General features: G+C 45.6%; 1 protein-coding gene across 3 annotated transcripts; it reads right to left on the bottom strand.

Moving 5' to 3' along the window:
• Positions 1 to 481: 481 nt before the first annotated feature.
• Positions 482 to 11,575, bottom strand: LOC125769873 (la-related protein 1). Of its 3 annotated transcripts, none has more exons than XM_049438826.1 (8): positions 11,387 to 11,575; positions 8,661 to 10,018; positions 8,323 to 8,560; positions 8,099 to 8,196; positions 6,644 to 7,974; positions 4,130 to 6,543; positions 3,655 to 4,045; positions 482 to 2,748 (listed from the first exon to the last, which is right to left on the bottom strand). In XM_049438826.1, exons 2-8 carry the CDS (start codon positions 9,627 to 9,629, stop codon positions 2,337 to 2,339), a joined length of 5,853 nt encoding a protein of 1,950 aa, XP_049294783.1. In that variant the 5' UTR covers positions 9,630 to 10,018; positions 11,387 to 11,575; the 3' UTR covers positions 482 to 2,336. The 3 variants fall into 3 exon arrangements, with proteins under 3 accessions (XP_049294783.1, XP_049294784.1, XP_049294785.1); XM_049438827.1 differs by lacking the exon at positions 11,387 to 11,575 and adding an exon at positions 10,381 to 11,380; XM_049438828.1 differs by lacking the exon at positions 11,387 to 11,575 and adding an exon at positions 11,263 to 11,380.
• Positions 11,576 to 11,645: the final 70 nt, after the last annotated feature.

Genomic DNA, 11,645 nt, shown 5'->3' with positions numbered 1-11,645 from the left:
GTTTGGAGCATTTATGGAGGAGAGGGAAGGGATGATAAGGGAGTTTCGAACATTTATGGACATCTATAGCCCAGAGTAGTCGTAGCAGTTGGAGCAGCATGAAGGTATTTTAACTACATTTACTCCTTTGGTCAATCGCGTACACAAGGTAAGTCAAGATAACATGATAACTTATTGAAAAGCATTTCCAAAGATGGGACACGATGGCGAAGACCAAAAAATCACAATAAAGTTTCAACCAAATTGTAAATTAATTAAATGAAGCTTTTGCTGAACTGATTAGTAGTAACCTATTTAATTTTTTTTTGTTCTCTTCAAATACAGTGTGCTACAGATTGAAATATTTAATGTAGCTTCCCGTTTTCTTTAATGAAAAAATGCGGATAATGCAACCATTACACGAATTACTGACGGTAGCTGTCTTTTCCATTGGTCATCAATTTGGCAAAAGCAATATGAGAAACAATAACACGTTTCGAAATCATCTTACAAATTATTTTTTATGTAAACTGACTGATATAAAGTATAATATTTACAGTTATTGGTTTATATATATATTTATAAATTTAATTAATTGCGGTTCAGCAATTTTTGTTTTACCGTTTATAATCCGAATCTATTTGTAGCTAGCAACGAGTTTTCGACTTTTTTTTTTATTTCACTTTCCATCATCATCTTTATTTAGTTTTTTTTTGTTTTTTTTCTTTCTTTATGTTTTCCTATTTTACTTTGCGCCTACTTACTAAGAAGATGTGTGTGTGTGTATTTCTTTATCTCTTAGTCATTCCACTTACACTTCTAGTAACTTCGTTCATCGAATATTAAATTCAATAATCCCAACAAAAAAAACGAATTAAATGTAAATTAAAGAATTGGGACGTTTGAATGTTCAAACACATAGGTCCGATTGAAAAACACCACATTACATCAGTAGTAGAAAACTAGTCGTATCGTACGCAACAGTGCTTAACACAAATGTTCAATCGAATACGTAGGTTAAGCATGGGGCACAACGGTGTGAACGAAGGGTAGAAAAACATAGCAAAATTGATATACCATCGTAAACCGATACGAAAAGGTGATATTTTCACACTAGTTGCATTAGTACGCTCTGTTAGTTCACTCAGCAAAAAAACAAAACCAGTTTTACACCTCCAGTAACAATTATGTACGGAAATCGACATTTCATTCTTACACGAATTAATAAAGCGGATTATGCGCGGTTAAAGACTCATCAACATCTAGCGCAACAGCTTTTCGGACGTTTCCCAACACTATCGCAAACTAATCGATCCGCAAGAAAGTGTCCGTTCCATGAAGGCAGAACAAACTTTTTACCACAGTTTGTTGCGTTGGAAAGTCGCATTGCGGAACACGTCTTTTTTTGCCGGATAGATTAATGTTTTGAAATTTTACTTAATTTTTCCCCTTTTTTCTAACGCACGATGCATACACGATAGCAGCGTACTTGAAAATACACAAAACGCATAAACAAATAAGGATGACGACCAACTGTACAGATTACCAATACTCTTAAACTGGTAATAGTGTTCGGATTAAAGCGCCCTCCTTTGCAGCTGCTTGCCACGGTTAGTTTAGTGCAGAAACACTGATTGAAAAGTGCATTTACTCCAGTGTAATGCATAATATAATACAAGCGTCTGTAGCCACCCAGATGCCCGAATCTACTATTCTTCGTACTGTATGGGGTCCTGCTGACCGCTACGTGTTTTCTACTGTACGAAGATTTGCTACATCGCGTCCATTAAGACCAACTTTTACGCAGAATGCAAGCTACACTGCGAACATAAAGTACTTTACACCTAGATGCTGACTTCCAACAGATGCTTATGTAGTTTCGTTTGTGGTTGCTCGTTTTGATATGTGGCAAAATATCGAATTGCTCACATTCTTGCAACCACCGTTTGCTTTCATTTAACTTTCTCTCTTTAAAGTTTGTTATTAGATTTTTTAGGAACATTCATCAATTCACCATTTAAATCGCAAAATGGTAAATGGTAGGCTGGGACAGAAACTAAAGAATGACCATTACAGTTTGAACTCGCCGTAAGTGTTGCAAACTCATTTGAAGATTGCTTTAAGAAAGCACAAAAAAGGAAATGAAACATTCCCCCATGCAAACTGAACAGTTTGTGGCAGTAAGGAAGAGAAAGCAAATCCGCAACTCTTCCCTTATTGTGGTACGATTCCGTTCCCATTAGCGCATACTGCACGAGCTTTCGTCGCACAGATGTATGAGAAACAGTCACCATGCACAACATGACTTTCTCGATCGACTTAAGATTGTTATCCCCGATTAATTCCTTTGCTCAGCTTTAGTTATGAATATTGCTGTCATTAGATCTACTATTACTGCTGCTTGCGGATTCTGCCGACGGTCCTGCAGTATTGTCACCACTACTACCACTGTTCGCGTTGTAATTGCTTTGAACTGATTTATACGGTTTCATTTTGTTGGCACCGGCAGCATACGGTGGTTGTTGCTGCTGATGTTTACTGACGTTGCTGTTGCTACCTGCCCCACCTGACGTGGAAGGTTGCATCGAACTACGGGTGAGAAAGGCAAGAGAACGATGGCTGCTACCTGGGTTGTTAAACGTACGAACTACACGATTGCCAGCCGAACCACTCCTGCGACGCATGACCTGCGTTGAATCACCGAAGGAACCGGCACGGGTGCGAAGTCTGTTCGACACCTCTACCGTTTTATTTCCTGTGGAATCGCATCTGGAATATTTATTTAATAAAAAAAAGGATCATCAATCAAAACACAACAATTGCTCAGTTCCGTTTCTTACACACAGGAAGATACTTGTCTTCAAACAACTTAATTTAAATATTCAAATTATCGTCTAATTTTCAAACTCTTAAAACTATTCTAGCTATATAACTATTTTATCAACCTATTCCAAATTGGTACCGAATATAAAGCAGCAAACAGATTGTTGTTTTTGTAGAATTGATCATTTAAATCCATATCAACAATAGACCATCTTCATGTTAATACACAAAGTACCAGGCGCCTCCATAGCTGTACGTATGAATAGAATGGCGGTGATGTGTATTATGAAGGGAACCATAGTCCATTTATTTTCGTTAATTATCAGTTTTTCATCCGGTAAACGTCCGGTATGTATCCGGTATGCATGTATAGTAAATGTATAGTCAGTTGTTTTGCAAAAAATTGTAAAAACACCTAAAAATATCCAATCTTTGTGCTTGAAGGTGATGTTATTTCGGTTGATGAATTAACGTAGCATTTTTCTACATACTCATTTTACTGCTTTAATGAGATTTGTAGGGATATTTATAAAAAATTAAACATGGCGATCAAATCAGGAACCATTCATTCAAACCCATTCACCCCTAGGTCCAAAAATTCGCTTACAAGAAGAAATATCAGGTAAACTTCATCAAATATGTTTTTCTATTTAGCAAAACCCTTCCCCCCACAGTGAAATCATTATACTCCAGGTATTTGCACCGAGTTAAAACTCATATCAAAATTATTTGATTTCTTAACCCTTGCTCAACCGAGAATGTTCTGATAAGTGCAAGGGTATGTTTTGTTATCGGTGTTCCAATTTGATTCGCATGCAAATTACATAGTTATGGTTATGTCTTGTTACTCACCGATTACGGCTTGCGTAGTGACCAGTATTGCTGTGACTCGATGAACCCGCTCCGCTGCCGCTACCACCACCACCACTACCACCACCACCACGACGACTACCACCGGCCTGGTACGGGTGACTAACAGCGTGTGAAGGTCCCGGTGCTGAACCCACCACGACCGCTACACCTTCGCTTTCCGATACGCTTCTCGGGCGACGTTTCGCTTGACATGGTTTCAAATTACCAACACCTTCAAGCATTTCATTAATCTGCGGTTCCAGCACACGGAAATCTTCAATCGACTTGAATTTGTCCAGATATTCCTTTAGTTTAGGATTTATCGAGAGCTTGGAAGCGTTTTTGTAGTACTTCTGGAAGGCCCAAAATTTCTCCAGTCCATACAACTGACCTACGGGTGACAGATTCATCGAGAGAACAATGTTAATTTTACAGCAAACAATACCAATTATCAACACCCGCGAAAGTGTCTTACCATTCTCATAGTCCGATACTGTTTCCTGCTGGAAATCTTCGTACAGTTGCGTTCGGAATTTCTTCTCCAAACCGTACGAATAAAATCTAAACAAACACTCTAGTCCGTACCGGAAACTTTCGGCCGCATCCTCAATGGCTAGCTGCCGGAACTCGTTATACATGTTCTTATTGAAGTTCTCACGCAAGAAGAACGACCAGAACCGGAACAGTGTATTCATCTCCTGCGACTGACCAGGACCCATTCGTTTGCGCTCCTTTAAACATCGGCTGTGGTACTTGTGGTACACCTGTTGTGTGAAACCATTTTCCTTCAGCAGCGCATGGGACGGATGCTGAAAGACTGGTAAACTGTGTGGCAGTGAACCATAGCTAGACGCCGTGGGGCTTGTACCGGCCGAGCTGCCAATGCTGGTTGTGCGTGGCCGATGCTCAACCGCATCCAGCACCCAACCAACGTGACTTTCCACGGGAGGGTTAGTGAGATGACGCGTTTTACGCTTGCGCGGTGTAATTGGATCGACAAACTCATCCTTATTGACGGCATAGAACCGTGCCTTGTGACGGTTGCCGGTTGCCGTTGAAGCGTTGCTCACATTAAGTCCGCTTACGTCAAGCAGTGAATGGTCGTCCAGCATGCCGGACTCATCCAGCAGCTCGGCGGCTGATGGCGTTGGAGGGGGAGGTGATACAACGGTCACGCTCGGTGCTACCGGAACAGATGGAGCCGGTGTTTCCGGGCTTGCCATCTTCGGTGGCTTCGTTACTATCTTGTCGTATTCCTCCTGCGTGATCAGATTTACCGTCCGATAACTATGGTAGCCCCCGGTGCGTCGTCCATCGCTTTTATTCGTCAGCAGATCCTCCTCGTAGTTGTACAACCCATCGTTAATGATACGCTCCAGATCCTGCGTGATTTTCGTACGGGTCGTAAAGTCCCCCGTACGGTCGTAGCCATCGTGCTTCGGTAATCGATGGGTAACCTGCGTTACGATCAGCAGCTTATTTATCTCGTTGTCGGGTATTTCGTAATCCGACTCATCGTCATCCTCCGACCAATTGTCGGTGAAATGATTCACACGACCACCGCAGCTTCGGGGAATATCCAACTCTTCGTCAAACTGAAAATCTAGCTCCTCCCGTTCTTCCGTGGCGGATGCTCTTGCCACTGTCGGTGCTAGCGCGTTCGGCGCGTCACTGCTTGCACTGTCCTGTGTTAGCGGTTGCGTTGTGTTACCCTCGTGAGGCATAATTTGCGGCGACGATTGTTTCGTTAGCTGTTCCACCGATCCAGCCCTTTTGCTACCAGCAGCGTCATTTGCCAAAGGCCCACTAACACTGCTGGTAGCGCTACTGTTTTTTGTCGGCGCCGATTGTTTTTGTGGTTGCTGCTGAGTCGATGTGTGAGATTGACTCGATCGAGATCTTCTCTTTACCTCCTTCCACAGGGTGGCCTCTGGCTGTTGTTGCTGCAGTTCGCTGTTTTCTTCCTCGGTTTGCGATGTTACTGCGGCTTTGCCATCGGTTGCAACAACATTTTTATCATCTTTATCCTCGGCCGCACCACTAATCGGGCCCGATGCTACTCCATTGCCGGTACCCTTCTTTCCACCACTGTTGGTAGGTGGATTAGGTTGCTTTTTCTCAATTGCTTTACTACGCTGCGATTTATCCACTGCTAGCGCGCCCGGAATGAACTCCGGCACGTCGGGATTTAAGTTTTCCTCCGCAATTTTCCCACTTTCCCCAGACGGCACTGGCTTCGGTGGATTAGTCAAGCTGGCTGTTGTCTTCGTCGCTTTCGAGACAACTTCCTTAACGGAGCAAGGTTTTACCATCGGCGCTACGTTCACCGACGGTATCAACAGTGGTACGGTTTTGCTTGCTTTACTCACCGGATTGCGAATATTTCTAGGTAACGGAGGTGGCGGAATACTAGAAAGAATTTTAGAAGCCACCTGCAGTTGTGGCACGGCAGCGACGACATCGGCACTATCGCCAGCGACGGAAACCGATGTCGGTGCAACGGCGACTGACGCCTGTTGCTGTTCCGGTGCAGCGGTTTTCTCTTCAGACGACTTTTGCTCTCCCAGTATCATTCCAGTTTGCACTGTTTGGTGGTGCTGCTGATGCTCGCTCAAGGCAGCACCGAAACTCATCGCACCATTGACAATCGCTACCGAATGATCGATCGGCCACATTGTAGGATTCACCTGCGTGCGTACCTTGTAATCTTCGATCAGTTCTAGCTTGTCGGATTCCTTGATTGCTTCAATTATCATATCAATATCATCGGTTAGTGCTTGTACTCGATGGAACGACGCAATTAATGTGACCGGAAGGAATCCTTCCGGGTCCATTTTTCGTCGCAGGTAAAAGTCACGATTTAAATTTTCCTCGCTGAAATAATATTCACTGCGTGGAACGGGAAGAGAAATGGGAAGGTTAACATAAGTTTCAAATGTTTAACAAACCAATCAATCATACATCTTGTTATTTATAGGTATCAACTTACATTTGCTTTTTAATACACTCCTTAATGCTCAGCTGGTCCATTCCTATCAGTGGTGCACCATTGTAATAGAACGTGCTCAGGTAAGGCATGATGAACGCCGCTTGGTCAGTACCGATTTTGTTGTTCATCGCAGCAAAGTCTTGGAAATCCTGTGCTCCAGTACCGGTTGGTATCACACCAACACCATTTTCCGCACTGGCACCAGCCGCCGCTGTTGCTGAAACGTTTCTATCATTCATATGGCGACTGTTTCCTCCCGTGCGTATGGGAGCACCGCCACGCCGGTAACCGAAATTGATACCACCCCGCCCGGTCGATATGCGTCCGCTTCCTCGCCCTCCGCGATAGGCAGGAGGGCCACCACCGCGTGTACTTCGCCCCCGGTTTATACGGCCCGAGACAGCGTTGCCTCGGTGTTGCTGCTGATGTTGTTGATGTGGTTGCTGTTGTTGTGATTGTTGTTGTTGCGGTTGTTGCTGTTGTTGCTGTTGCTGCTGCTGCTGTTGTTGTTGTTGTTGCTGAGTGTGTTGCGATTGTGTCTGCTGATGTTGAGCGCCGGAGGAATCCTGCTGGTGCCAACTTCCTTCATCGTAGTCGTCATACCTTCTATGTCGCGGTGTACGAGCACGTCTTTCTCTCGTTTTTGGCAGCTCAATCTCTAACGGTACCCATTTCGGTTTCGGTCCTTTACGGGTATTGTTGTTGTTGTTGGTGGTAGTTGCAGTCGTTCCATTCGCTTCCGATTCAGTTGCAGTTCCTCGGGCACGGCTATGGGGCCGACTTTGCGAGTTGGTCGACACCTGCTCTAGATCAGTCGTACCAGCAACATCATTTGGTGTCTTTGTGACTGAATTTGACGTTGATGGTTGCACTTGGGTAGCATCACCACCACCGCTGGCTACCACTTTCTTACTCGCGGCAGCATTTGAATCCGGTTCACCCGACGATTTCGAAGCGGTCTGATTCTGAGACTTGGCAGTGGAACGAGACGGGATCTGGTCTGCAGTTTTGGTAGTATTATCTTTAACGACGTTGCTGCTGTTCGTCGAGGAGCTCTTTGCTGTGCTTGTAACACTTTCAGAAGCGGTAATATCTAAGGACTGTTGCTTTTTCGGCGATTGGGTTGAAGGGACACTCGGCGTGTCGGTTGATTTATGCTGCACACCGCCACCAGTGATGGCTGATGACACCGTACCCGGTACCTTCGAGCCAGCGTTTTGTTTTTCTACCACCGTTTCGCCAGATCCGGCTTTCTTGGAACCGTCGGCAGTTGATACCTTTTTCTCGCCTAATGTAGGCCAATCGCCACTGTTTGCAGTGAAGTCTGCAGCCTGTAAAATATATGAATTTTTTTATAATTAAATATGAGAAATTCTTCTGTACAAGCGATATGGACAAAAGTTCGTCACGATGTAATAGCAAGTTACACTGAAACTCTTAGCATATGGAACGTACCTTCGCGTTATTGCGTTTTTTATCAGACTTTCCACCGGTCGCTATTGACGATTTGCTGCCGTTTGGGTCATTGGATGTTGCTTTGTTGTTGCCATTTCCTGTACGATGATTACAACAGTCACATATTTTTTCATTAAAATTTTTAACAGTACAAGAGAACATATCGATAAAATCAGCAACTTTTCTTCCTGTCACAACGTTCCGCGGTGCGGGATAATATTTACCTTGGGCTTTGGTTGGCTGTTTGGTCTGTGCAACGCGTTTTTCGTTGGATCCGGCTACACTGAAAACCTCCGATTTTTCTGCAGCTGTGGCGGTGCTAGTTGTGCTCATGGTGGCAGTTGTTGCTGTAACTATCGAGCTAGCTGCTGTGGACGCTCCACGCACTGTGTTTGCATTTGATTTGCTCTGCACACGTGTTTCATTCGGTGGAATCGGTGCCGGTTCGACGGACGGAGTGACCTAGCGAAACCAAAACAACGTTAATCCATTAAAATGAGAACCGATAATTAAAAGCGCACAATGCACAATACTTGGGCGAGGTTTCAAAACTGCATCTTACCTTCCATGCGTTCACCTTTGGAAGCGGCGCCTCAACATATTTCTTTCCATCTTCTTTGCCACGATCTTCCTCGTCCGTTGGTGTGCCCGGTGTGCCGGACGATGCAGCACCACCGGTAGCAATGGTTTGTTGTTGCTGTTTGTTAGCAGTTCCAGCACCGGTACCACCAGTGGCACTGCCAGCACCACCTTCCAACGGCGACTCATGTACCTTTTCATCCTTCACCGCTTCACCGCTGACAGTGCTGTTGGCATGGTTACGGCTGCGATCGCTTGATTTTCTCTTTCCGAAGTCTTTCCGGTACGAGCCCCTTTCATCTGGTCCACGCTCGTTTGTGACCTTCGCTTGCTTGCCGTGCATTTGCGTCCCTGGAGCCGCAGAGCGCCTACCAGACCCTCTTGCAGCTCCAGCTCCTGATGTTTTTTCTCCGGCCGATTTCGAACTAGAGCCCGGTATGCTTGCAACGGAAGCAGCAGCAGCAGCGGCAGCGGCGGCCGCAGCCGCAGCAGCTGCTGCTGCCTTAGCCTTACGGTCACGCTTGTGATGCGACACGACTGGTACAAAGTTGGCATCGTCTTCCATATCCTCGAGTGCACTTTTCGAGTCAAGCTCATTGTTGAGCGCATCTTTTGCCCCATCCACCAAGGAAGTGGCCGGAGAGCCAGTCGATGAAGTACTTGTGGCGGTGGTGGACGTCGTTGATCCAGGCATCATAGCTTCCCTTACTGGCGTTGGGCCAACTATTGGTTTGCCTTTGCCGCTGTTCTGGGTGCCACTTGCTCGCTCGCTGGCAATGTTTTCCTTGTTATTGTCAGTCTGGTTCGATGAATCTTTGCCCTGTTCCTTCAAATTCAACAACACGTTGGCGTATGAAGAGCTGGAGTTGTTGTTGTTGTTGTTATTGTTATTGTTATTGTTTGCCGTATTGCTACTAACACTGGATCCATGTGATACCTGTGTAGAAGCCATTCTTTTGCACGCTGCTACGACGATAAGTTCCGATCGGCGGAATGGCTTTTCTGGCAGGGGCGTAACGTAGACTTCTGATAGGTGTATGATATTCGGTAGACTATGCTATCTGTATCTCGAATTTCAGCACACAAGCACTTTGTAAACAAGTAAAAATAAAGCAATGACACAACACTACACTGAACTCGATCGCAATTGCCCCCAAAAACCCCACAATAAACCGCACTGGTATGATCTTGCCCCGAAAGCTCAGCTTCCTTCCGTAACACTTTTCACTGTATACACCACTCTCCACTAGGTCACAACCAAAATATTAAACAACAAAATGTTCACAAAGAAAATGATCTCGCCGGTCAACTTCGACGCCTTCGTCTTCTTCTGCGCCGTCACTGTCGAAGAGCAAATAAAAGCGTAAATTACATTCCATATACGCACCAGCCGGTTGAAACACGTTGCGGGTTTCTGCTTTTTGATTTACCAGGCCCCCGAGATCAGGCCAGACCACGCCGTAAGGATGCACCGCACTTAGAGGCTGGTTGGCGAAGGACCGTGCCCAACACACACCAATAAGACCACCCCGCACAGTCCTTGATTACGACGAGCCCTTTTCCCGTACTGCGGGTTACCGTGTGATGGAGCGAGCGAAACAGCACGATACTGCTGACGTGCGACAGAGACGGTGCTGGGCACAGCAAGTGCGAGAGAGCGGAAACATGCGCCAGAGCGAGAACGGGTGACGTTCTCGATTTACCTCGTGTAAAACACCGTGTGGCAACACCATACACACGTATATCAAAATTCGAAAGCACACATTTTTTACTTTATTTCGGGAGCACAAAATCAACATGCATCCTTCATACCGGGGAGAAGGAGAGTCGAAAACTGATGAAATCAAAAATGGCTTCAAACGTGTGTATGCGACGTTCGTCCGACCACTCGTTATTTGATGTTTGGCCACTACAGCAACACCAGAAACACTCGGAATGCACCGCACCGTACCGTACGCACAACATTCACCAAATGGCCAAATCAGTATAGATATATATTTAACACCGTGTACCGAGCGAAGAGAATACTGCCTGTATTGGCTGTGTAACCTGATGACATAATATATGCTACCATACAGAGTCAATCTTGCGACCACCGTCTAGACTAACCGCGCAACCCTCGTGAGGGATGACTGGGGGCTTTGACTAGTGCCAGGCTTGGTTTTTTTCCTTCACCGTCCAATTTTCCGAAGCTGTGACGTCCTCTCTTCTCTCTACCGGTACGGCGCCACCTGCTTATCCGCGCGCACGTGTGTGTGCGTAGTTCCGGAATATGCGATACGGCGAAGCGATTGCTACACACCACAGGGACACCCGACGTAGGCTTGCGAAGGCAAAGTTCGAAACACTACCGCCACGCGTTAGCATACACGTTTCGGCACCTGCTCCAGTGCTGTCCAAGTACGGTAGTTCTATCAGAAAGATACTTTCTCCCTATCATGTGCTCGTAGCTGTAGTGGGAATCGAACTACAGCTTAAAATGATCTTCTCAGAACACACCAACGTCACCATACAGCTGCACATTCACATGCACACAAACACACGCATGTGTGTGTCTCACGCTATGTCCTTGCTAGATTCAGTACCGTGGTCTCACTACCGAAAGTGCACCGCATGTGCCATACTCTTCGCTGGCAGACACCGCTCGCTAGAATGGGGATGTACGATGGCCCAGAAGTTCCGTCCCGTTCCGAAACGTTTCGTACTAACCAGCCGGGCTAGGCTAACGCGATGTATTCCATGTTCGGTCGCAGTTCCGCGCTAACGTTCGTAAAACTACGTGCCACGCGACGAGCAAATCGAAAGTTAACACGAATTTATTCACGGATAAATATTTTGTTTCTTTCACGAAACCACGTTTTCGTGCGGAGCAGATCCCAATGATTTTTTTAAGGTTAACGTCAGCTGTCAATGTGAACACGGATCGGTGTTTACATGCCACAGTTTGGGGGTTCGTTTGAAGTTTGTG

Source organism: Anopheles funestus, chromosome 3RL, assembly GCF_943734845.2.
Source record: "Anopheles funestus chromosome 3RL, idAnoFuneDA-416_04, whole genome shotgun sequence".
Classification (NCBI taxonomy): domain Eukaryota; kingdom Metazoa; phylum Arthropoda; class Insecta; order Diptera; family Culicidae; genus Anopheles; species Anopheles funestus.
The sequence above is the reverse complement of the archived record's forward strand: the minus strand, read 5'-3'. Positions and strand labels throughout refer to the sequence as shown.

What these genes read in the sequence shown, in the direction of transcription:
- LOC125769873 (XM_049438826.1), bottom strand. Translation starts at nt 9,629, where the DNA reads ATGGCTTCTACACAGGTATCACATGGATCCAGTGTTAGTAGCAATACG. An exon ending in CAAAGGTGAACGCATGGAAG is followed by an intron (nt 8,561 to 8,660) that starts GTAAGATGCAGT and finishes TGGTTTCGCTAG; the next exon opens with GTCACTCCGTCCGTCGAACC. An exon ending in AGTATCGGACTATGAGAATG is followed by an intron (nt 4,046 to 4,129) that starts GTAAGACACTTT and finishes TGTCACCCGTAG; the next exon opens with GTCAGTTGTATGGACTGGAG.